The 27202-nt window shown below is 40.9% G+C and overlaps 1 protein-coding gene across 2 annotated transcripts in view; it reads left to right on the top strand.

The window, feature by feature from the left end:
* LOC122657393 (histone-lysine N-methyltransferase ATXR7) overlaps positions 1 to 27202 on the top strand; it is a 53422-nt gene that overhangs the window by 10709 nt on the left and 15511 nt on the right. Inside the window, exons 5-15 of one of the 2 annotated variants that reach the window (XM_043852085.1) lie at positions 4348 to 4638; positions 4744 to 5112; positions 5198 to 5503; positions 5670 to 6203; positions 6405 to 6768; positions 7240 to 7404; positions 7537 to 7955; positions 8030 to 8152; positions 8317 to 8397; positions 9750 to 9803; positions 10176 to 10327. In XM_043852085.1, the coding sequence (XP_043708020.1) occupies positions 4348 to 4638; positions 4744 to 5112; positions 5198 to 5503; positions 5670 to 6203; positions 6405 to 6768; positions 7240 to 7404; positions 7537 to 7955; positions 8030 to 8152; positions 8317 to 8397; positions 9750 to 9803; positions 10176 to 10327 (2858 nt within the window). Of the gene's footprint in view, positions 1 to 4347; positions 4639 to 4740; positions 5113 to 5197; positions 5504 to 5669; positions 6204 to 6404; positions 6769 to 7239; positions 7405 to 7536; positions 7956 to 8029; positions 8153 to 8316; positions 8398 to 9749; positions 9804 to 10175; positions 10328 to 27202 lie in introns of both variants that reach the window. The other variant, XM_043852086.1, reaches the window with a different exon arrangement.

Here is a 27202-nt window from a genome sequence, read left to right as displayed (position 1 = left end):
AGCGTTTCCATTCTTAGGCCTGCCCCTAGTTCTTTTAGCTTCTTCAATCGGAATCATATCGCTCCTCCTTACTGGGTCGTTCCTAGGCCTCGTTGGACATGACCGTACCATCTCAAATGACTCTCTCGGAGCTTGTCATTGATTGGGGCAACTCCCAAGTAAGCTCTAATGCGATCATTCCGTACTTCATCTTTCCTAGTTTTTCCACACATCCATCTTAAAATCCTCATTTCTGCTACACATAGCTTGTCAATATGACACTTCTTAACTGCCCAACTTTCAGCCCCATGCACCATTGCCGGTCATACAATAGTCCTATAGAAGTTCCTTTAAGGTTTAAGGGAATACGTCGGTTACACAGTACTGCGGACGCACCTCTCCACTTCGACCGTCCCACTTTAATTCAATGCGAAACATCTTTCTCTATGTCACTTTATTTATTTATGATTGACCCCAGATATCTAAAATAGTCACTTTGCAGTATCTCTCTTTCCTCAATTTGCACCATGCGTATCCATCGTAGTGTGATTAAAATTACACGTCATATACTCCGTCTTTGATCTACTAATCTTAAAGCCACTTGTTTCCAAGGTTGATCTCCATAGCTCTAACTTAGCGCTAATCCTTCTTTTGTCTCATCCACCAAAAAGATATCATTGACAAAGAGCATACACTACGAGACCTTGTCTTGAATGCTCTTGGTTAGGTCGTTCATGATAAGCGCAAATAGATAAGGGCTTAAGGCTGATCCCTGGTGTAACCCAATCGTAATTAGGAATTCCTTGCACTAACCTCCTCCAATAGATCTTACACTGGTCACCACGCCTTCATACATATCTTTAATTACATCCACATGCTTACTAGATACTCCTCTCTTCAGTAGAATATGTCGGATTAAATTTCTATGGACTCAGTCATAGGCTTTTTCCAGGTCAATAAAGACCATATGGATATACTTCTTGCTATATTTGTGTCGTTCCATGAGCCACCTCAATAAGTGGATAACTTTTGTCATGGATCTACCTAGCATAAAGCCAAACTGGTTCATCGAGATATGAGTCTCTCCTCTCAAACGTGCTTCAATAACCTTCTCCCAGAGTTTCATAGTGTGACGCATTAGCTTTATGCTTGTATAGTTATTGCAGCTTTGGATATTCCTTTTATTTTTGTAAACCGGGACAACAATGCTTCTCCTCCATTCATCTGGCATCTTGCTTGTGTTCATAATCCTGTTAAACAACTTGGTTAGCCAATAAACCCCATAACCTCTTAGGGTTTTCCACGCTTCTATTGAAATCTCATCTGGGCCTAGGCTTCAAAAGAATTGAACTACTTAAATGAAGACCAACTCACCGCTGGTTTTGCTGGGCCCCGTTGCAACTAAACTATTAAAATAAAGGGAAAATTCGTATTCCATTTGCCTCCACCCCCAAACATCCCATATTTGGACCTTTTATTTTGCCCTTTTGCAAGTCAACCCACAAATTTACCAAGCCCAATAATGTAATATTCAAGTTGTTCAAGCTTTCTAATTCCAGACTGCGTTAGAAATGAGAAGGATGTATCTTTCTTGATTGGCTTAGTGAACAGTACATGCGGACGGTCGATGATTTGTGTTCCAAATACTGTGGAACCGAATGGCTGTTTCTTCACCTCGTAGTACTGTGTTGACATGACACGTCATGGACATGGTTCAAGGTCTCGGTTTCGGACCTGTTTCCGGCAAGGCAGAAAACTGAGTTGGGCCGAGATCTCGGCGAGCTGATGCATTTTTTGTGTGTTGAACTTGGTGCTTGGTTTCGGAGGGTTTTTGACCTAGTTAGGTCACGAAACTTGGTATACAGCCTATTTTGGGCCATTTAAACACAATGGCACTACCAGACTTTGAAAAATCAAAGTCCAAATAGGAGTTTAACTTCGGACCCTAGTTTGGGAGAACCTATTTTGGGCCATATAGTACATAAGTTTTAAATAATTTTCCAACAAAACAGGTTTTTTTTTTTTTGTTGTAATTTTTTATAATTTCTGAAAAATAAATAATATAATTTATGAGGGAAAAAAAATGACTCTGTGAGGCTTTAGAGCGTCCAACGGTGTCCGACATATATAAAATTACTACTAAACAACCACTATTGACACTTTTTTGTCAAATTTTTTTCTAGAAACTTTTTTTCCCAGAAAAAAAAATAATAACAGAAAAATTAATCAGACTCTATCAACTTGTAGATCGCCCAAAGTTGTGTTGCATATAAAAAATTCTTACCCAACCATCAAGATTTGAACATATTTTTTTTTGCGAAAAATAGATTTAGGAAAAAATGGCTTACCTTGGAATCCTCCAATCTTTTTCAAATGATTGCAATCTTGTTGTAGATCGATGTTTCTTGGAGTAATCCGATGATAATTCCGTCAAAAAATGGGAAGAAATGTCAATTTTTGGAAGACCACAACGAAACCACCGAGATGATTTAGACCTATCGAAATTACGATTGGTGTCGGTCGACGAGATAATGCCCCTTTTATTCCTGGGTTTGGTCTTGTTTCGGTCGAGCCAAGATCTTAGTCGAGACATGAAATCTCGGTAGAGTCAATGCTGGTTCTTTGTTTCGAATCCTATCTCGTCTAGGACCTTCAAAAACCCGAGATGATACCGAGATCTCGTTCCATGTCATGGATATATAAAATTTACTTCTAAACAATCACTATTGACACTATTTTTTGTCAATTTTTTTCCTAGAAGCTTTTTTCCCAGGAAAAAAATAATATCAGAAAAACTAATCAGACTGTATCAACTTGTAGATCTCCCAAAGTTGTGTTGCATATAAAAAATTCTTACCCAACCACTAAGATTTGAATCTATTTTTTTTTTTTTTGCAAAAAATAGATTTAGGAAAAAATGGCTTACCTTGGAATCCTCCAATCTTTCTCTAATGATTGCAATCTTGTTGTAGATCGATGTTTCCACAAGTTTCTTGGAGTAATCCGACGATAATTCCGTCAAAAAATGGGAAGAAATGTTAATTTTTGGAAGACCACAACAAAACCACCGAGATGATTTAGACCTATCGAAATTTCGACTGGTCAAGATCGAGATAATTCCCCTTTTATTCCTGGGTTTGGTCTGGTTTCGGTCGAACCAAGATCTTAGTCGAGACATGAAATCTCGGTAGAGTCAATGCTGGTTCTTTGTTTCGAATGCTATCTCATCTAGGACCTTCAAAAAGCCGAGATAATACTGAGATCTCGTTCCATGTCATGGATATGGGTGTGGTATACGTGTCAGACCTTCCTGTTTTTGCTCTGACACTGCTATATTTGTTTTAAAAAAAAAAGAATCTTGGGTAGCAGAAAAAGATGAGGAAGAAGAAGAGGCAGCCACTCTGCCGAAAATAAAAAACGTGATAAAGGAAAGCTGGAAGAAGATGACATTGGAAAAAGTAGGAGAGGCAGAATAAGGGTACAAGCTGTTGCTGTCTCTTTGTCTTAAGTACAAAGCTACGGGGAGAGAGCTCTAAGCTCGTAATCATGGGGCTATCTCACACTAAAGAATATTGGGTATCAGAAAAAATGAGGAAGAAAAAGAGGCAGCCTCTCTACCCAAAAAAAATGAGATAAAGGAAAGCTGGAAGAAGATGACATTGGAAACAGTAGGAGAGGCAGAATAGGGGTACAAGCTGTCGCTGTCTCTTTGTCTTGAATACCAAGCTGCGGGGAGAGAGCCCTGAGCTCGTAATCATGGAGCTATCTAACACTTAAGCCTGTGGATGTTAATTGTATATTTAATCCTTTATTAAAATCATAAAATTGAACTCTTAAAATTACAGTTTATTTTAAGTCCTTTGGGTTATTATTTACATTATGACATTGGGGGCTCGTGGCTCCTTTAGAGGCATGTGACATTTTTTAGCAGAGGGGTATGGCACTTGTATTTTAGTCTAGTCCCTGTATCTATATGTATTTTTAGCCACTTACATCTTTCCCTAAACTTTATGGGTCAGGCAGATATGCCTAAACATATACCCTACACCCGAAACATGCAAACTTGTCTAATTATAGGGGTTTAGTAGTGTTGGATTGGGCGTCTAGAGGTAGTGCCAATTGGTGTTTTTGGTACATATTGTGTATGTCGTAACCAACCCAACCCCACCCCCCCCCCCAAAAAAAAAAAAAAGTATTTTAGGTGGGCTCTTGCTTAATTTTTTTCGTTTATTAGTAGTTAACCAAAAATTCAATTTGTGCTTTCTATTAGAGATGCATGTGCATTTGGTTGTCAACTCTTTTGTCATTCAATGGTTTCAACCATGCATTTCTCTTACTCTTTTTTTTTCTGGGGTGAGAATTTTGTAGATATTTCATGCAGATAACAAGTTTCACCCCTTTCCTCTAATATCTATGGTAAATGCATGGCAAGTGGAGAGTCCTCAGAATGTTTCCGTGGATGAGATTCAACATAATTATAGCAGCTCTTTCATAGGTTTCATATCTGAAATATCGGAAGAAGTTTGTATCCAATTACATAGAGGGATCATGAAAGCAGCTTGGCGTGTGGTGGTAGACGAGATAGTTAGTAGCATCATACCCGAGTTTTTGGCTGTGAAGAAATCTCAGAAACTGCTCAAACAGGAGCCTGCTAATCAGGTGGGATGGAATTCTTCCCTGGAAATGTCATAAGCAGCCCGAAGAATTTTTTTTTTGGTTACAAATGTACATTATGAGCTGACTTCTTGTTACTTGCTTTAGCAGTCTGGGTTTACCAAGGAAAGGAAGAAGTCCACTGGCTCTGGAAATGAATTTTCTGGGTCCCTTTCTGTGTCAGATCTGATTGTTCCTGTTTGTAAAGCATCTATAGAATCTCCAGCGAGTACAAGTGCTGTTGGGAGTATTCAAACTTTCTTTGGGGCATTATCACTAAGCCAGAGAATGCTTTTTGATTCTTGTATGCAAGTTATGTGGAATGCTGTGTTCTATGATCCTGTAGCTCACTATTCTTGTGCCTGGCGGAAAAGAAGGCGTTGGTCTGGGTATCCTCTATTACCATCTGCTGTAGCGGCTCTTGAACAGGATGTGCTTAAGGATTTCATGGGCATACATGGGAAGCCTACTGCTGTGCCTGTATGCTCTTAGCTTATCAAAAAATCTACTAATGTTGTAATTCCTGTTGTACTTGAAGTCATCTCATGTGTCAAAGGTTCTACAGGTGCAACCAGAGGAGTCTGTTACTTGTGAGGTTGATTGTCGTCCTGGTTTTCAACCGGCGGTGGTAAGCACTGATATTCATGATAAATCATCTTCATTTTCCTCTTGCGTGGAAGAAGTGCCTCAGAAACTGGACTGTCTTCCTTGCTTGAGCCAAAACCATGTTGATATGGGGTATATCCAGGAAAAAATAGAAAATGCGCTGCATTTATCAATGATGGCGGCATTGGTTGAGCATTTCAAAACATTGATAGAGGTGGAAGTGATAAAATTATCCTATTCTGTTCCAGAAAACAAACATAATGAGGTAATCTTTGAAATTATGAAGTATGAAATATACCCTTGTGTTCTTTCCTAGATAATGGGACAGCAAATTAACTTATTTGATGATTTATTTGCACTTGTGGTTATGCTGTATTTATCTTTTTGGTTTTTTTGAGTCTGTCACTAATAGAACAGGTCTTGTAATGCAGGCTGATGTTTGTAATGACAAGCATTCTTCAGGAACCTGTCAGTATTCTGAGTCTCGTGGATTTGATTCTCTCAATATGCCTACTGACTGGAGGAAGAAGCTCACTGGTATTTTTGCAGAAAATGTTTCCTTGGATGTTTCCCAAACAGCAGGGTTTGCAGCAAGATATCCTCTTCATTCATTCACTTCTCCATCTGAAAGTTCTCCTTCATTTCGTTTTAGAAGTGCATTTGAAAGGATGTGCTTGCCCGTAGCTGATACGGTTGATGACAAAGAGATGAATGTACCCCCACCCCCTGGTGTTGAAGATGTTTCCAGACCTGTTGTTCCTTCAGAGAATATCAAATTCCGACCATCAATATTGAATGAATGCATTCCTCAGGTTAGCAAATATGTGACCATGGCAATATGCCGACAAAGGTTGCACATTGATGTGCTTAAAGAATGGAGATCGTCACTTTTTGAAGCTGTTCTTCGTCAATGTTTCCTTTCGTGGTGTGCATTGAGAAAAAAATATGAATCCAATGCCTCTGAGGTACTTTCTCTGCACTTGCTTTGTTCTGGAATTCTCTTCTCCATGTGAGCTACCACAATTTTTACATCTGTAGGCCTGTTTATCTCTCTTTCTTATTCTTTCTATAATATTTTGAATTCTAATGGTTTTTCTTGTGCTTGTATTCATGATGGAACTATTGTTTCTGGTGAATGTAAGGTTGCGGATTCTCCTGCTGTACAGGAAACACTTGACGACCGACCGAGGCAGTGGCACCGAGTAGGCTCATCTGATGAATCTTTGGTGCTTGGTAAATATACATATTTCCGTAAGAAAAAAAATGGACGCAACAAGCTAGGCCCGTTATCGGAATTAATATCTTCTGGGGACAATAGATTGCCAAATCTAGGCATGGACAATTTGGGGAATGACAAGATTCCCAAAATTCCATCCGAAGCAGTAACAGTGGAAAGAGTAAATGTGAATTTTCAAAATAAAGTCGGTAAACGTAAAGCTGAATCTCCAGTAAATGGTATAAGATTGCCTGAGGACTATTCACCAGCAAATTCTGCTCGTATGTTGAGGAAGAAAACACGTGTTAATCAAAGTATGTTTTGGTTTTCCTCTTATTCTTTTTTGGGGTGATTTAGAAGTGTCCATACTTTATATTTACTGCATCATCCCACAAGGGCTGTCTTTTTTTTTTAAAAGTGTCCTGCCCCGTAAGGCTGTAATGTTTCCTCGCTGAGTAAACGATGCAAAGCCCCTCCCCACCCCCACCCAAAAAAAAAAGAACAGGAAAAAGTTCCCTACCCTTTTTCGCTCAATAGCATTACTTGATACTATTTTTTGCACTTCTTTTACTTAGTGTTCATGGATTTAATAATTACATGTGTGTGGGGGGGACTATATTGGAAAAATGAGTTTTGATTAGTGGGAGGTTAATGCATTAATAGCAGCCTCCTTCAAATGTAGATCTCTCCCTTCTCCCCTCTTCGAAATGGGACTGTCCTTATGGGATGTAATGTGATGGCTATCTTGTCGAGAATTTATTGAGTCAGAATATGATATAATGCAGAGCATGAAGTGGTCATCACAAATCGTAAGGAATGCCAGTGGGAAAGGGGCACAGCTTCAAGTGTGGAGCCTGGACACATTGATAAGGTCGTAGATTGCATTGGACGTGGTCTTACATTTCAGAGAGAGAGTGTTAGCTGGCTCAAGTCCAAAAAGACACCAAAATGTATTTACTTTATTTATCCCCCTTCCTCCCCCCCCAAAGGAAATGCATTCTTCTCCCTCTTTCTATACTCGGAAGATACCTTGTTTTTTTCACTAAATTGGGAATTTTTTTTGTGTAATTCCATATGCACAGCAACTAAGGAATCATATAGGAATAGAGAACTTCTAGTGCATGGCGTTCCACTGGATCCTGCTAAGGTTTTGAAACCACCTTTATCGGTCATGGCTAAGAAAGCACAAAATAGACAAGCAGTAAGGAAGGTCAAGTCTACTATGTTCAAAAAATCAAATCCATGCCCTGAATCTGATGGCTGTGCTCGGTCTTCAATTGATGGTTGGGAATGGCATAAATGGTCCCTGAATGCAAGTCCTGCCGACAGAGCTCGTGTTAGAGGAACCCAATTTGTGCACACTCAATATTTAGGGTCGGACGTTAGTGTATCTCAGTGTTCAAATGCAAAAGGCCTTTCTGCAAGAACTAATAGGGTTAAGCTCCGTAATCTTCTTGCTGCTGCAGATGGTGCTGATCTTTTGAAAGCTACTCAGTCAAAGGTAAAACAATCATTTTTTGGTCTGCAAGTGTTTTTCTTAATATTTTAGATACAGTTATTTCTTGTGATTTGCAGGCAAGAAAAAAGCATATACGATTCCAAAGGAGCAAGATACATGATTGGGGTCTTGTTGCCCTCGAGCCTATTGAAGCGGAGGACTTCGTAATTGAATATGTTGGTGAATTGATTCGTCCGCGGGTATGTTTAACTGATTTACCTTCACTCCTTATGTAAGTTGTGTTATTGTAATTAAAAAAATCCTTTTGTATTTACATAGTGGTAAGTGGTACTGAAGGGGCATGTATCAATTATGGCAGTAAGAAACACTTAATTACATGGGTATTGTTTTCTGGAATTCACAGATATCAGACATACGTGAACGCCAATATGAAAAGATGGGAATTGGCAGCAGTTACCTGTTTAGATTGGATGACGGCTATGTGGTAAGCAAGGAAGTCTCTCTTTCCACCCCTTGAAATTTCTAATTTTCATTAGAGATGGAAAGTGGAGGATTTTGGAAACGATGTGTGCTTGTGTCAAACAATTTGGAGCTGTGCAGGAAAATTAAAATAATGCAAATGGCAGTTTTCTATGCATTTCAGGGTATATCATCATTAGCAATTCCACAAAATCATGCCGTATACTCGAAATAATTTCAGTTTTCAAAAAAAAAAAAAAGAATAAAAAAACGGTGATTGTTTGATTGACAAATTGACCCCATCCCTCAACGAACAAGAGTTGAATGTCTGAGGACTCGAGCGTCTCCGTTAGTTCATTTTCTCTTCTTCTTATTATTTGTTTCCATAGCATTTCTTTTTCCTAGTTGCTTATTGAATCACTAGGATTGTCAGGTTCTTGCTGATCTCTTCCCATTTATTGCTTTTTGCTTCTTGGTATGCTAACTATGATTTTATGCACCTTGTGGTGGTTTTTTTTGGTGAATAAAAAATATATTACCAAAGCCTAGGAGGGGTGAGAGGAAAAGAGCGGGGGGATATACAAAGGGGAGAGAGGGGGGGGGGGAAGAAACAAGCCCCAAACCCGACTAAGGGGGGGAAAGGGGCTTCAAAAGAGCACTATCTAATCCCCAGGAATCAACAATATGCCTGTTCCTACAATATGCACTATCTTGCACAAGGTGGCTTTTATTAATTCTCTGCCTGGCATTATTCTCTTTCAACCATTTGCAGTGATGTGCTATTCTGTATTATAAAATATAATTGAAAATTGCGAAATATGTAGTTAGCTTAGTCAGGACGCAGGAGCACAAATGAATTTCCACTTCTACAGTAATATGACTTGGTATAAATTATCTTACAAGGTCTCCACATTGAATTGGCCCCCAGTGTTCTACAGAATATCTATCTAATACAGCAGACAGTAAGCTTGCAAACTTTTATTTATAGCTTACAATTTTCTTTTGTATTCATGTGCAACAAATAGATCTTGGGTGATTTGAACTCACTCTGTACAAGTGTTCCAGATTTGGGCAAATTCTTGGATATTGATTTACTTTAGTCTATGTTTGGAAGCCAAAGAATGAAATGAAAAAGAATAAAATCTTGATGAGGTAACAATTGATTTTTGTGCGTCTCCTCAATTTCAAAATTTTTCTTGGCTTCCAAACATAGCCTTAGGGAGATGGCATATTTCCATTTTCCTTTATGCACGTGGCATGCACTTGTGTTGCATGTTTTGTATTTAATAATCTTTGATATGTGAATGAAGTAGCATCTTATTTCATACTTGACACCCTTGTTTCAGCTTAAGCCTTGATTCTGTTAAATATTTGTAGGTTGATGCTACAAAGCGGGGTGGAATTGCAAGATTTATAAATCACTCATGTGAGGTATGTGCTTGAATTTGATTGTTTTATGTATTAAAGTGAATTATTTCAGTGATTTTTGAGAATGGAAAATGATTTGAATATTATGTAATAATTTATATAAATTAGAGTAGGCGAGCCTTGGTGCAACGGTTAAAGTTGCGCTGTTGCAACCTGTTGGTTATGGGTTCAAAACTTGGAAACAGCCTCTCCTGCGAAGCTGGGGGTTAAAGCCTGCGTACATTTGCCCCTCCCAGACCCTGCAGTAGCGGGAGCCTCGTGCACTGGGATGCTCTTCTTTTTAATTTATATAAATTAGAAGAAACATATCACATTTTGGCACTAGGAGGATGTCTTACAAGATTCTTGTCTGATTTATACATTATATATTTACAGCCTAACTGCTACACCAAGGTTATCAGTGTTGATGGTCAGAAGAAGATCTTTATTTATGCAAAGAGGCAGATATCTGCTGGTGAAGAAATCACATATAATTACAAGTTCCCATTAGAGGAGAAAAAGATTCCTTGCAACTGCGGTTCTAAGAGGTATGATGAATTAAGATGCTATTCAGTGTTCATGAATGTATTTGATTTAATGAATTTGGTTGATCTTTGGGTTCAAGTTACAGCATGTGTATGTATGTTAACTGTCATCCTGTGCATGCTTTCCAGTTGATTTTTGGTAGGTGAACTTTCTAGCGCTTTCTTTTGGGTGAATAAATGAATTCATTACCGAAGAAGAAAAATAGGTCAAGTCATTCTACTACGAATAACGGAGGAAAAGTCCTCTTATCTCACCATAAGACTTTTTTTACTCAAATCATGGTGAGCTGTGGCTTACCAACCACTTTTGTGCTTTCACCATGGAATTTGAATTAAAAAAGTAGGGATCCTCGGGGAGGGGAACTAGCAATACAATTTACAAGACCCTGGCTTACAAGGGGAGAGGGGGAGGCCTCAAGCATCAATAATCAACTAATTTCTAGGGATGTCCGCACAGCGAACAGGGGCAATTGTTAACTTTGCTCGAACATCCAAGATAATGGAATCCCAAATCTGCTGAATGGATCTGGACTTGGAGGTCCATCTTCAAAAGATTACGCTTGAACCAAATGTGATGAATGGCAGCACCAAAAGCGAGCTTACCCTCCTTGTCATGGCAGGATTTTCTAGCGAGTGTCATATCTACGCTAGTCCATTCTGTCTGGAAGGGCATAATCCGTCTTCTATGAGGCTAGCATTTGGCCAGAAGACCAAACCAGACAAAGGAAGAGAATGGGCAGTCGAAGAAGAGGTGATCCACATCTTTAGAGGCATTCCAACGAAGGCAACATGGGGGGTGGGGTGACAGAAATCTGTCTCTGAAGGAGGAAAGCCTTAGTATGGAGACAAGGAGAGAACATCCTCCAAACAGTGAAGCTATGACGGGGGATGTGTCTCTTGAACCAGACCAAGTTGCGCCAATTTTTGACTTACCAAAAATCTTTCGTTGAAGGAGGAAAGCCTGAGTAGAGAGACAACAAGAGAACATCCTCCAAATAGTGAAGCTATGATGGGATGTCTCTCTTGAACCAGAGCAAATTGAGCTTTCAATTACCCATGAGCCCTGATGAGATCCCCTCCTAGGGATACTAGACAGGGGATTCCATGTTGTGGCCAAGGAGAGGGAGGGGGGGAGAGGCCAATCATCAAACTGTCGAACATCGGCAATGAAATGCATCCTTTCAAAACTGGAACTATAAAGGGCTCTAGAACCAACCGAATGGATGAAAACTCCCTGAGTGTGCCAATTGTCAATCCAGAATTTGAAGGAGGTCTGATTACCCTAAGAGCAAGAGGTCTGAGCTGCAAGATCTTCCTCCATAGCCAAGAGGCATCAGAAATAATAGAAGTGCTCTAGATGGAATCCGAACAGAGGTGACAGGAGAACACTCAATCTTCCGAAATGCTCATAGCTTTGGTTACAAGCTTCCAAATCTATTTGAGAATACCCACATGGTTGACATCTTTAATTCTTTTCAAAGCCAGACCCCCTCATCTTTGGGTGGTAGACAAAGGCCCAACTAAGTTGATGAAGGAATGTAGTAACATCACTACCCTTCCAAAGGAAAACACACATGAGAGATTCTTTTGCTATGATGGATTGGGGTAGACCGAAGATACCTGACCAATATATATTGGAAGATTGGAGTAGAAATCGGATAATCTCTAGGCGACCGGCATATAAGATCGACTTGCCCTTCCAGAGCTGGAGTCTCTTGTGCAAGAGGTTCAGCATTGGAGAACAGTGGTGAGAAGTCAACTCGGAGGGGATAAACGGTAAGCCATGGTACATGACTGGAAGATGGCCCATGGAAAACCCAGACAAGTTGATGAGAGAGGACTTAAGATCATCAAAGACCCAGTTAGGAATATGTGGGATTTGGAGAGTTTGATACAGAGTTTAGAAATGGTCTCAAAAAGGCACATGCAGGACAAAATAGCCTCAAAGGAATGGATATCGGCTCTGGAAAAGATCATGACATTACTAGCAACTGCTAGGTGGGATAGATTAAGGGCCTTACATTTTGAAATAGAGGAGATGGGCTGCTGGTCCATAATAGAAAGATTGAATGGTACGGGAGGGCACTTCAAGAGCTAAGGTGAGGATTTAAGGGGGGGGGGGGGAACCTTGGTAGATACCAACAGAAGAGGCAAAAAAATCAGCAGGGCTGCGATTAATAAGCACTGAGAAGTAGGGGGAGGAGATACAATGGGAAACCCAGTTAACAAAGGTAGTAAGGAATGACATCCTTAGCAAGAAATTGAGAATGAAGGCCCAAGACAAAGAGTCAAAAGTTGTGGATATCAATTTTTAGAAGGGCAGGAGGAGGTTGGTGTTTTCAATCGAACCCTCTGACAAGATCATTATAGAGAAGAATATTGGTAGAGATGCTCCTACCAAGAAATGAAAGTAGATTTGACTAGCTAGTTGACCACTTACTTCAGCCGGTTGGCAAGTATTTTGGCAATGAACTTGTAGAGCAAATTGCAAAGAGCAATGGGGCGGAAATCAGTCAAAGAGCAAGAACTTTCTTAAGGATGAGACAAAGAAAGGTTTGGTTGATCCCATGGACTTGACTGGGGCTGAAAAAGAAACTATGCACTGCCTTGATGAGGTCTAGCTTTATGATATCCAAGGCGGTGGAGAAGTTGTCCGTACTCCATATTGAAACAATCCGGTCCGGGGGCTCAATAGACTTAAGGGAGAGGATAGCATATAAGATTTCCTAATCCGAGGGGATGACCTGGAGGGAGGGAGAGAGGGAGGAGGCAACAGAGTTGTAGAGGAGGCAATCAATGATATTGGCCGAGGGGGTGGAGGAGGGGGATTTATTTTATGCTTGAAGAACAACAGACTCAGATTTGATATCCTCAACAGAAGAGAGGGAGGAATCATCACTGGACAAGAACGTGGAGATAGAGTTGAAGTTGGTTTTGGCCTTGAAGGATCTATGAAAGAAAACTAAGTTGAAGCTCAAGGGAGAGAGATTTTTCATCATCAGCATTGGGGGATGATGCAGAATTATCACCAAACTGGGTTTCTTTTATTAGAAATAAGTCTAGGGTTGGGATATATATATGTTGGGCCTTTGTTCTTAAGGGTTTTCTATGTATTAGGCCACTTTAATGAGCCTAAACTAGGGGTGCATAGGTTGCATACGGGATTAGCCCAATACTTAGTTTATTGTTATGTTTTTTTAATTGAACCGGTTCAAATTGGTTGCATCGAATTGGTTCAATTTAAGTGATCATGTGACTTGGTTAAGTGGTCATGTGATAACTTAAGTGGTCATGTGATGTAAGTTGGGCTGGATTAGGACTCCATAAGTCCAGCCATATTTTGAGTCTATTTCTTTTAGTATTCTAGTTTGCTAGTCAGTTTAAGTTACCTAATAGGTTAGGGATAGGGTTAGACCATTCTTTTTTAGTGTCTATGTCTATTTTTGAGTATTCTATATAAGTTTGTAAGGGAGGCCAGCATTGAATACGAATTTGATTAATAAAAATTAGCTTTATGCTTGCTGCCATTGCTGCTGCTCTTTGTGAGTGTATATCTTTGTGGATCTCAAGGTGGATAGGGTGGGTGGACTCCTACGACTCCTTGCGTCTGTCCAGTACCGGGAGGATCTTCTTCGTCTTCAATCGAGCTTCTTCAAGCTGCTGCTGCTGCTGCCTTTGAAGGAGATCAAACTAGTAAGTAATTTTGGTTTCCTGCATATATCCTTCCCCTCCATCCATCAAACCCTAACCTCCATTAAACCTGCAACTCCTACTTTAACTAGGAGTCCCTCATAACTTTAGATCTGTTCATCAGTTTCAAACCAAACTTCCAGCATACAACCCCCACACTTCTCCCTACACTCGGTCCTAAACCCAGCTCATAACTCCCACTCTATCCCCTCCATTCCTCTACTCCATTAAAGCCCAAAACCTGCAACTCAATTCTGTCCAGAATTGTAGAATTTTAAAGCCTTCCCAAATCCTATTATTTTTATGCCAGAAAAGCACCCTAGACCTGCATATTAAAGCCATATAAGACCCATTTCCAAATTCCCCCCCATTCCCAAATTTCCATCCTAAACCCTAGAATTAACCTAAAACCTAGTGCTGTCCATTTAAACCAGCAACCCCTTTTGCTATTGATCCTGTTATCTGGCTCCTAGTAGGTCTCCTACCTATCTAGGACTACATTAGGGGAGTTATGGTTGTCAGATTGGAGGTGCGGTTGGATATCAGGTAGCTTATCGCGACAATGAGAAACAGAGGAAGGGATGTTCCCAAAGGAGGTGTTCCAAGATTTGAGGGCACATTTGACATTACGAAGATTTCTGGGGAAGGTTGAAGGGGAAATGAATGACCTTGGATGGGCGGGTCTCAAGTGGCTCTAACAATAGAAAGAAGGTCAGGAAGGGAGGCCACATATCAAAATATCTGAAAGGCTTAGAACCAAAGATTATGTAAGGCGGAATAGAAACAGAGATGGGGCTATGATCAAAGATACCTGGAGCTACAAGGGAGGCATGGGAGGAGGGAAAAGACGCCAGCCAAGCATCATTGACGAGGGTCCTGTCGAGTTTACAAGCAATTCTTGAATCACCACTGTGCTTATTGTGCCAGGTGAATTTGAGGCCAGACCATCTCAACTTATGCATGCCAATATCATCTAAGCACTTATTGAAAGCTTCCATAGAAGGATCATCAAGCCGGCCACCACCTTGTTTCTTATGGCTAAACTGGACGACACTGAATTCTCACCCATAGCCCAAGGTATTGTAGTACTGGATTCGATTGCTCAAACCAGTTGTGAAACCGGTCTTTACATAGAGGAATAATTCCAGATTTGTGGTAACACAAAATCAGATGATAAAATAGGGCTGAAACAGAAATTGAGTTTACCAATTAGAGAGGGGAATGTATGCTGAAAATCTGAGATCAATTGGATGGTCGGATCAGCATGTATGGGTGATTCCTTGTGGGATTAGGAATAGGGATAAAACATTAAATTAACCGCTGTAATTAGGGTTCAGGGGTTGAAGAAAGATTGCAGGTTTTCAGACATGAAATTAAGCTATAAACAGTAATTTTTTTTCTTTTTTGGGGTGGGGGGGTCTATCCTGCTCAAGGGCCTATAGGCCAACTACAACTACTGGAGGGAAGGCTAAGACAAGCCAACAGAAACCTACAACTACCTAGGGTGGGTGGGTGGAAGAAAGGGTACCTTTAATGGTATCAGAATATCTAATCTAATATAATTCTCTAACCTCAATCTCGTATTACATGTGATGATAAATATATACAAAGGGTCCAGCCTTTTATAGAATCACAGTCGATCACAACTTATTATATTGGATGAATACAATAATGGAAAGACTTGGGGAGCAAGTAGAGCTCTTGTGGTAATCCACCAAGGTAGAGTCCACAATGGAAACCTCAAGAATAGAAATCATATATACACGACTGCTGTATGTTTGGTTTGGTTGATACACCCCCTTAAGATGAGGATTCGACCGGCTGGATCATCAGCTTGTCCCTGAGAAATTGGAAACGATTTGAGGAGAGCCCCTTAGTAAAGATATCAGCGAGTTGATCGGCGGAGGATATGAACTGAACTGAAAGTTCACGTGCAACCATTTTATCCATGAACAAAGTGGAGATTGATTTCCACATGTTTGGTGCGGGCATGAATGGATGGGTTTGCAGATAAAAAGGTTGCACCGATAGTGTCGCACCATAGGATCGGGCAGGAAATCATTGGAATACGAAGAAGCTCTTTAAACAGGGAACACAAGCAAAAACGTTCTGCTGCATCATCAGCCACGACTTTGTATTCAACCTCGGTAGAAGACTGAGGAACCGTCCTTTGTTTGCGAGAGGACCAAGAAATTAAGTTGGGGCCAAGGAAAACTTCATAGCCCCAAGTAGAGTTGCAATCCACAGTTTCATTGGCCCAATCAGCATCAGAGAAGGTCTGGAGAAGAAAATTGGAACTGCGACTGATGAGTAAGCCATGAGACCGTGTTTGTTTGAGATAACGTAAAATACACTTCACAAGGGCCCAGTTGTCATCGATTGGGGCATGCATAAACTGGCAGGCTTTATTTATTGCGTATGCAATACTATAGACCTGTAATGAGTGGCATCTAAGAAAGCAGCACCCCCTTTGATAATTGGCTTGGAAGTGGTCGCAGTGGGGGTGAGGACAAGCTTACAATCGGTCATTCCTGCCCGCTTCAATAAATGATCAATATAACATTGTTGATAGAGAAGTAAATTTTGAGAGTGAGGAAGGGTCTCCACCCCGAAGAAAAAATTCAGAGGGCCCAAGTCCTTAATGGAGAATTCACTAGATAAGCGATCGAGGACTCAAGGAGAAATCGAATGTGTGATGATTGGCTGCTAGTCCCTAGTATGTCGTCAACATATATCAATACATAAGTGATGATTGTCCCATGAGCATATATAAACAAAGATGGGTTGGTTTGAGAGGCATGAAATCCAAGTTGAATGAGAAATTGAGAGAGGCGATGGAACCACGCCTTGGGTGCTTGATTCAAACCATAAAGAGACCGACGAAGTTTGCACACATTAGATGGATAAGTGGTGTCCACTAAACCTGACGGTTGAACCATATAGACTTTCTCATTAAGAACACCATGGTGGAAGGCGTTGTGAACATCAAGTTGACGAATTGACCAGCCACGAGACACAACCAAGGTGAGAACTATGTGTATGGTGGTTGGTTTATTCACAAGACTAAAGGTCTCTCCATAATCCAGGCCCTCCTGCTGGTGAAAGCCGTTTGCAACAAGATGGGCTTTATACCGCTCCAAAGATCCATCGGCTTTACGCTTGATCCTTTACGCCCACTTACAACCAACAACATTATAATGGGGTTGGGGAGGAAAAAGTGTCGCACTTGGGCGTTAAATTCATCGGCTGTTGCAACCCGCCATTCAGGGATTTTATTTGCATGCGTGAAGAAGGTAGGCTCAAGTGTGGGAGAGCTTGTAGTGGTGAGGTGAATGTTAGGCGTGGGACGAGGATGAAGGCCCATGCTGTGGGTTTTGGAAGGGGCAGCGGGAGCAGGGTTTGGAGGTGTGGCACCATGAAGCAGTGCGGTTTGAGTGTAAATATCAGCTAAGGCCTTAAGCCAGGGTTGGGCTTGGGTAGGTGAAGGTAAATGAGAAGGTTGGGGGGTTGTTGCTCCGATGAATCTACAATTGGACCACAGTGAGTGGGACCAGCAAGGACGGTAGATGGTGGGGCATGAATAGAGCTAAGGCCCAAGGGGTGGGTGGTGAAGATGAAGTGATAGGACCCAAAAATGAAGGATCAGGCTTGTGAAAGGGGAAAACAGACTCGTCAACAAGAAGGTGAGTGGCGATATAAAAACGATGAATAACTAGGTCCAAACAGCGATACCCCATGTGAGAAGCACTATAATCAAGAAAGAAAGATGGAGAAGAACGGAAATCCATTTTATGCTTATTGTAAGGACGAAGAATGGGAAAGCATAGACAACCAAACATACATAAGAATGAGTAATCGAGGGAGCATTGGTGGGGGGATGGTTATAATGAGTGTGGTATGCTGTTGGTGGAGGATAAGGTGGATGGTTAGGCCATGTTGGGTTGGTTGGCAGTGGTGGTGGAGAGGGATAGGTGTGGTCAGAGGAGGGGTTGTTTTGGCGGTAGTAGCAGTTTGATTTATGGTGATTATTGCGGTTGCAAATACTACACCAGAGGCGGCCTTGATTGGTTAATCTTCCTCCCCTACCTCGACCAGATCGGCCACGCCAACGTCCATCACGAGAGGAACTATGATCAGTGTTGGGAGGGCGGTTCAAATCTGAAAGTGAACTTGTTGCTGGAGTGCGTGTGACGGGGTTAGTAGAAGGGGCAGTAGCAGTGGCGGAGGCATCAACAACGGTTAGTTTCTTGAGCGCTGAGCTATGCACAAACTCGTGACTGAGAAGTAAAGAGTGGAGTTCATCATACGGAATCGGGTTAGGGCGTCCCATAAGCATTGGGATCACCTCTCGAAACTCGGAGCGAAGCGCATGAAATATGTGAACATTAAAGTCAGCAGCAGATAGAGGAGAACCAGCTGCGGCAAGTTCATGTGAGACGCTTTCGGCGCTCTGAAGAAAGTCAGACACAGGTTCGTCTGGTTGTGTATAGAATCATAGATGTAACAACTGAAGGCGTCGGTAGCACAAGATATAGAACCATCAAGATAACCGAATAATATTTGGCCTTCAAGGAATGGTTCCAATTGTGTTTTCAAGAATAAAATGTTTTTGGATGTAAAATTAACCGTGAGAAAGTTATGGGCATGGGGTATGGAGGTAAGTGAAGATGAGAGGGGGGTGATGGTGGTGGAAGCGGCGGTGGTCGACGTTTTAAGATCATTAGCCTTGTATCGGTTAGATATTGGTAGGGAAGATTTGGAAAAAGAATGTAGAATACTGTGGCTGCTAAAGAAGACGTCCAGGAATGCACTCAATGAGAAGGAGGTCCTTTAGGATCTAAAGCTCGGTGGAGCTCTCTATCTCTTTTTTGTTGTTTACTTTCCTGCTCTGATACCATATCAGTTTAACTAATTCAGTATAATTCTCCAACCTCAAATCTCGTATTACATGTGATGATAAATATATACAAAGGGTCCAGCCTGTTATAGAATCACAGTCGACCACAACTTCCTCTATTGGATGAATTCTATAATGGAAAGACTTGGGGAGCAAGTAGAGTTTTATTTTTTATTTTTTTTATTATTATTAATTAACCTGTATATTACCTGGGACCCGGGCCTGCCCCTAGAGTTTTATTAATAAACCAAAATGGTAAAAAAATACAAGGGGGGGGGGACATACCAACTTACCCCGATCCAAGAAGCTGAACAAGCTTTCAAAAAAACTCAAAACAAATCCATTCCCATCCCCATACAGCTTGGAAGAAAAAATAAGCACTACTTTCTCAGAACAGGCAGTCCAGCCTTGGAATAACCTGTAAAATTCCTGGTGGTAGATTGCCCTGGTGGAAATTGATAGAATACCCAATGTCAAAAGCAAGTTTTGCCAACCAATCAGCCGCCCTGTTACTTTCTCTATAAGCAAAGGTCAAATTAGACCGGGTTGCAGAAACTAAAGCTAAGGCCTCTGGAAACCAGTTCCAACCTTCCACAAGTTGGATCTCCTGAGGTGAATCATTCTAACAGTGGAAGCGGAGTCTGAGTTTACCACCAAATCAAAAAAACCTTACTCCTTGCACAGACAGGGAGCAAGTAGAGCTCTTATGGAAATCCACCAAGGTAGAGTCCACAATGGAAGCCACAAGAATAGAAACCGAATATACATTATTGCTGTATATTCGGTCCGGTTGATTAATGGCACAATGAGACCGGGAGAATCGATCCCATGACCTCTTGGAGTGCATGCACTTCAACTAGCAAGCCTCTAACCAACCGACCAAGCGGCTGTTCACAGTTCAGCAAATCTGAAATATAATCAGATCGGAGTGAAACTTGAATTGAGTTCTCAACTTTGAGTTCTTGAGATCCGGTTAAAGTTTCTGTCAAATCATGTTGCTGGTTTGCCTAATCTCAAAAAACATGTAGCATATAATCTTCTAGAAAGGTAGGTTCTAGTTGCAGGAAAATAAAATACTTGTTGATGGATGAAGAAGATGATGGAAAAATAAGACCAACAGAAAATAACACTTAAAACCGACAGAATATTATAGTTAACAGCTTCTTGATTGCATCCGTGCTGTGAAAGTTCGAGATTGATGGTGGTGGGTTATGGAAACTTCCCTATAGTCTGATGGCTCTTGTGCAGGGCTTTACACCGTAAGGTGGTGTGATTGGATCAAACACCAACCTACCTTGATCGCACACAAGGGGTTCCTTGGTCAAACAAAATTTGTGTCCGATGCTTGACTCAAACGCTGAAAAGGAGAAGCCTAACCCAATCCTTAACCAATGAGGTTACCTAAACTGACTAGGAAACTGAATTACTGAAGGAAATATACTCAAAACATGGATGGATTTATAGAATCCTAATCCAGCCCCACTAAGACACTTACTAACAAGTAACAAATACTTGCAACGTAAATTGAACCGTATAGAACTAGTTACATAACAATGGCTATTTTCGTATGCAACCTGATTACCCATACTTTAGGCCCATAAAAGTGGCCTATTACATTGAAAATCCATGGGATTAAAGGCACACTATGTATACAACCCATCCCAAGGCTTATTTCCATTAAAATAAGCCCTTTTTGGTGAGGGAGTTGGTCTGAGAAGGAATGTGCTGGATATCCGTCCAAAGGGAGGAACACTTTGAGGAGTCGGCGGCGGCATAGATGACTGAGAAGATGAAGGTTAAGTTCCTTGTTGGATAAAAACTAGCAGGTGCAGCATTTGAGAAGAGGAGAAAAGGGGCAAGATTTGAATGACTGAAGGGTCCCAAAGGCACCAAATACGGCCATTGGTATGATAAGAATAATTGGAGACGAAGTTTCAAGAGGGGCAATGGACTTGGCAATAAAAGAGGCTGTATACTGTTTGATTCTAGTTTCAATGAGACGGCAGAATGCAGGGTGCAGGGATGTGATGCTGGAGCGAACTTCGGTTTGCTTAGACAAATAGTTGAGCCCGCTGGTATTCCAAACACATTGTGTCTTCTGTGAAACTGACGGTGGTGGTGCAACAGCGGTCCCTCAGGGCAGGGACTAGTGGAAAATGTGTGCGGCAGACCAGACTTGGGGAGATCACAGAGCGGGGGGGGGGGGTTGGGCAGTGACGGGATGCACACTGGGGGAGATCACAGAGCTGGGGGGAGTAGAACAGATGTAGAGGCGGGTAGAGAAGACTAGATGAGCGATGGGTGGTGCTTTTACTATTATGTATTAGGAAGAGTCAGGCACCTAGACTTGAGTCTTACATTGTGTACAAGTGATATGGCTTGAACCTAGAATATATGGCCTTCTTCAGGTTGGCCTTTCTTCTGTCCGTAAGGGGTTATGATGCAAACCTGGGATTACAAAACCCTAATGTTGGTCATTACAGGCGCACTAGAGTGATAACAAATTTAATTTAAAGGTATAGTGACATTTTTTCCAAGGGTAAATTACACTTGAAGGTACCGTACCATTGTAGGAAACTTTGTTTAAGGTACCTAACATTTTTAACATAAAGTTTGGGGTAGTACCCAAGCACAAACGTTGTGAAGGAGGTGTTAGCATTTGATAAAATTACCAAAATGTCCCAAGTTTTAAAAGGATTCTAATTGAAAGGATATGGTTCAACATCATGTTTTTACAATTTTTTTCATGATTTGGATTATGGCCATTCATATAGCATTTTAAATCACGACAAATATCATGGTACAGTCTGATTTTAATATCACACTGTCAATAGAATTCAACCATCGTATTTTATCGTATCATGGCCGTTCAATTAGCTTTCCAAATTATGACAAATGCAATAGTATAACTTGATCTAAGATCAGACCATCATTAAATTCTAAAATGGTCTAATTGGATGGATACAATTCAACCATTATGTTATTACATTTATGTACCTTTGATTTGCATCATGAATGTTCATTTTAGCATTTTTAATAATGATGATAAACACTACAACAAAAGCTGATCTATAATTGGATTATTAAAAGCATTTGATCTTGCATCTTGTAATCAATATTTTAATCTTGTGATTTGGATGCTTTTGTTGACCCAATCATTTATCGGACTGTGTCATTATATTTGTGATAAGTTAAAATGCTAAATGAATGAGTTTGAAAACAAAGGTAAGAAAAATGGGGTTGGAAAGTGAATTACATGTTCTGTCCTTGTAATTAAGGAGAATTGATCTCTTTTTCTTCCTAGCGATTAAACAGGAACCAGCAGTGTGCAGAACCTATATCGATTGACAAACCACTTTCATATGAACACCAATCGATTTGAAATCTTATGATTAAGTAGCTAATTGTTGTAAATCGGCTGTCTAAAACCTGCCACAGGTGTTGGGATTCTTCCCTACACCAGCAGTAGTGTAGGTGTAGGGATTCCCCTTCACTCGCACGTAATCGTAGGAAGGTAAGAGTCCAATTTTATTTTGTCTTTTGTTTTGGATTAGATAGAGTTAAGAGTCTATTTATGATTTCAGTTTCATAATAGGATTAGAAATTTTATTTTATAAATGGGCATGTAACCCAACGATTGGGATTGGAGTTTTTTTAATGAAATTTTATTTTGGTTGAAAGCGATGGTTGCTGTGAGCTGTGCGTACCTCTCCTCCCACTTCTGAATTGTTCTTTTCCTTCACTTTCTTCTTCGTATCCCTATTCTCATCTACTTACCCTGTTCAAGGCTAAACACTGTTTACTGGGTTTCTCTCTGCTGGGCGGTGCTATCAGAACCAGGAAGAAGCTTTGCTGAACCCTTAATCCTTGTTGATTGGCTCTGAGATTTGGGACGAAGGAAACCTGTCTCCAGGCAATTCAAACCCTTAGAACCTTGGCTCCAAGTGCTTCCTTCAATGTCAGAATCGAGACCATAACCAGATCTGATTTCTGCCTTACTGCCGGATCTGAGTTGAGGAATTTTCTTTAATCCTTGACCCTCTATCTGGAGTGCTGCTTGTGTGGAATCGGTAGAACCTGTAGTGGTGAGTCTACGTCTGAAATTTCAGGTTCATCCGACAGTTGCAGGAGTTCTCTCCATTGAAGCTTGTTGGTTTTAACGTTTCATATTCTGGGTTTTCTATTTTGTCGTTGGTTGGAGAAGAAAGCAAGTTCTTTTATTTTGCAAGTAAAGGTCTATTACCTTATTCACACAAAACCCCCTTATGTTCTGATGTTATTTTGTTTACCCCCATTTAAGTGTTTCAATTCTAAGGATACCCCTACCATTAACACGTTATAGCCATTCACTTGTTTCGTTTTTATATTTGATTCCATTAAATTACGGTTCTACCCCTCAGCCATTAAAATCTTCCATTAATTACCATTCTGCCATTACTCTTGCGAGACTTTAAATATTTACTATTTTGCCACCGACTTTGAATTTGAGTGCCCCTTCGCTCGGGTGGGTCCACAAGCAACCCAATAAGGGTTATTTCAACCTGGGTTTGCACCACTATTCCACAGCCCTCTGCATCTTAACCAACAATCTCATGATTCAGCAGTCTAGAACCAATAAAAGAAATTCTGAAACAGGGGTGGTGTGAGAGAGAGAAATAGTCTAAGTTGCAGGTTGATAACTCTTAGCAGGAAGGGGCTGCCTATGGAAGGACCTCCCTTGCTTAAAATTTTAGGCTAAACTGAGTTGTATCATAGGAGTTTCAGTGATCTCTTCTCAGACCAGTATTACCACCTAACAGGGAAGAGGGAAATAGTAACATAAATAAAGAACTGAAATGAAAGGAAGAGAATAAGGAACAATTAGGAATAACGGAAGTATAGAAGTGTAAATAACAGAAAAGTAGATGAAAGGAAGGAACGAAAGAAGAAAAGAGAGGAGAATGAGGGAGAATGTCTGGCTCTCTAATCTGAGAGAGAGACCAGAAAATATCCTTATATAAGCGCTGCTTTACAGGGGTAAAACAGGAACAAAAAGAAGGGAGGGGATGCCACTCTTGGTATTAGCGCCAGCAAGCTGACGCTAATTCCGAAGAGTGGTTTTATACCACTTTTGCCCTCCAGTTCATACATCTAACGCTCCCCCTCAAGCTGGAGCATATATATCAATCATGCCGAGCTTGTTACAATTATAATCAACCCTCTCCCACTCACTAGAGACTTAATAAAAATGTCAGCAAGTTGTTCTCCAGTCTTGACATACTTTGTAGAGATTACGCCCTGTTGGAGTTTTTCTCTTACAAAGTGACAATCCACCTCAATGTGTTTGGTTCTCTCATGAAATACTAGGTTCGATGCAATATGCATTGCTGTCTGGTTGTCACACCACAGTTGCATTGGTGTAGAGCTCTCAAACCCTAGTTCAGTCACCAACATCTTTAACCAAACCAACTCACAAGTAGCATGTGCCATGACTCGGTATTCTGATTCTGCATTTGATCTGGCCACTACACTCTGTTGTTTGCTCTTTCATGAGACAAGATTCCCTCCAACAAATATACAGTAGCTGGTAGTTGACCTCCGATCAATTGTTGATCCAGCCCAATCTGCATTAGAAAATCCCTCAATTTGGGTATGACCATGATCAGTGTGTACTAACCCTCGTCCAGGAGCCTTCTTGAGATACCTCAAAATCCGAATGACGCATCCCAATGAGATGTCCCGGGAGATGACATGAATTGACTCACAACACTCACCGGAAATGAAATATCAGGTCGAGTGAATGTCAGGTAATTCAGCTTTTCAAACAACCTTCTGTATTTTCCCGAATCATCAAGGGCATCTCCTTCATCCGCAACAAGCTTAATATTTGGATCCATTGGGTTATCAAGCTGTTTACACCCTAGCATCCCAGTCTCTGTAGGCAAGTCAAGAGTTTACTTTTGCTGTGAGAGAGATATTTCCTTTCGAGATTGAGCCACTTCAACTTCTAGGAAATAATTCAGCTTTCCCAAATCTTTAGTTTGAAATCTTTGTTGTAGATGAGTTTTCAAACTATCAATGCCTGTAGAGTCATCACCAGTAATCACAATGTCATCAACATATTTAATCAGAAAAATTCTTCCACCACTTGTCTGACAGTAGAAGAGAGAGTAGTCCCTATTGCAGCGTGACAAACCAAATTCAAGAACCACTTCTGTAAACTGGCCAAACCAGGCCCTTGGAGATTGTTTCAATCCATACAAGGATTTCTTCTATGTGCAAACTAACCCATACTCCCCCTGAGCAACAAACCCTGGAGGTTGCTCCATATACACCTCCTCTTGGAGATCTCCATGGAGGAAGGCATTCTTAACATCGAGTTGATGCAAAGGCCACCGATGAGAAGCGCCAAGAGAGATCAAGACACGGACAGAAGAGAGCTTGGCAACGACGGGAATTGAACCCACGCATGGTGGATTCACAATCTACTGCCTTAATCCACTTGGCTACATTTGCCCCCTACTCTTTCTAAATTATTTAATAGATTCTATTTTTAGCATTCATCATTATTTAATTTAGTTTTTCTTACCTTTATTTTAAATTAAGAATAAAATTAAGGGAAAAAGTTCTCTGTCCGGGAGTATGGCCTACGCCAGCACTCCCATGAGTCTATCTCTCTCCTCCACATGTGAAAAGACACCTTTGCCCCCTTGTTTGAAGGAGATGAGAGATCGACACATGGGTGTGCTGGCGTAGGCCACACTCCCGTATAGAAAATTGCTTCCCTAAAATTAAAATCTTAAACATAAAATCCTAATCCTGTAACTGTATACAAAAATAAAATGACTTTAAGAAAAAGAAAAGAGTAACTTATTTCATATAATTTATTTTACTATTATATTATGGAGAAAAATATCCAAGTAATCTACTCCATACACCTGTGCATAGCCTTTAGCCCCCAAGCAAGCTTTTAGGCGAGCTAGAGATTCATCAGCATTTACTTTGACCACATAGACCCAACGACAACAAATGGCAGGCTTCCCATGGGGTAGTGGAACAAGTTCCCAAGTGTGGTTATGGTCCAAAGCCTATAATTCTTCTTCCATAGCTGTCCTCCAGCCAGAAATAGATAATGCCTCTGCAATGCTCTTAGGAATACGATGAGAAGCAACAGTAGAAAGACAGGTTTGAAAGGTAGAAGATAAACCAGAATAAGAAACATGAAAAGAAATTGGGTGTGTAACACACTAACGGGTACCTTTCCAATGTGCAATGGGCTGATCCAAATCAGAAACTATAGGATCAGGGGTCGGATTAACAGACGGCAAAGACGTGGCAGTAGGCGGAGCATCAATAAGGGCAGCAACTTCTTCCCTTGGACGAGGCTCATGATGATAGACATGAATGATTGGAGGCCGAACAAGAGGTTGCATAGGAGGCTGCACAGAAGGCTGAATAACACAAAGAGGAAGATCCTCATCCAAGGGAGGATCCGCAGCGGGCTCATGCTCGTAAGTGTGAGACTCAAAGAAAGAAACACCAGTAGTAGTAAAACACTTGCGAAGAACAGGAGAATAACAGCGATACCCCCTTCTAAACATGAGAATATCCCACAAAAATGCATTTAAAAGCCTTGGGATCTAACTTCGACAAACCAGGAGTATGGTCTCGAATAAAGCAAACACACCCAAAGACCTGAGAGGGCAAAGGAAAAAAACAGTTAGAAGGGAAAGCAAAGCATGAGGAATGTCCCCACCTAGGATAGAAGAGGGCATTCGATTGATAAGATAACAAGCAGTTAACACTGCATCAGCCCAAAAAGGCTTGTCCACTTTCATTTCAAAGAGAAGGGACCGAGTCACTTCCATCAAGTGACGGTTCTTCTGTTTAGCCATACCATTTTGTTGGGGTGTGTTAGAACAGGAAAACTGATGAATAATCCCACGAGCGGTCAAAAAATCAGAAAAAGGGGCAGAGAAATACTCCCGTGCATTATCACTACGCAACACCTTAATATAAGTTCCAAATTGATTCTTAATTTCAGCAATAAATGAAAAAAAAATCCAGAACAATTCAGAACGGATTTTCATTAAGTACAACCAAGTCACACGAGAGTAGTCATCAACAAAAGTAATAAAATATGTAAGACCCAACTTGGAAGACATACGACAACGACCCCATACATCTGAGTGAACCAAAGAGAAGGGATGTAAGGCCTGTTTGTTGACACGAGGGGAAAACTCACACGGTGAAGTTTCCCAAATTGACACGACTCACAATCTAAAATTGAAAGAGAACGCAAACTGGGAAAC

The sequence above is a fragment of the Telopea speciosissima genome, chromosome 4 (assembly GCF_018873765.1).
Source record: "Telopea speciosissima isolate NSW1024214 ecotype Mountain lineage chromosome 4, Tspe_v1, whole genome shotgun sequence".
Lineage (NCBI taxonomy): Eukaryota > Viridiplantae > Streptophyta > Magnoliopsida > Proteales > Proteaceae > Telopea > Telopea speciosissima.
Note: the sequence above shows the minus strand (reverse complement) of the source record. Positions and strands in the feature narration are given on the sequence as shown.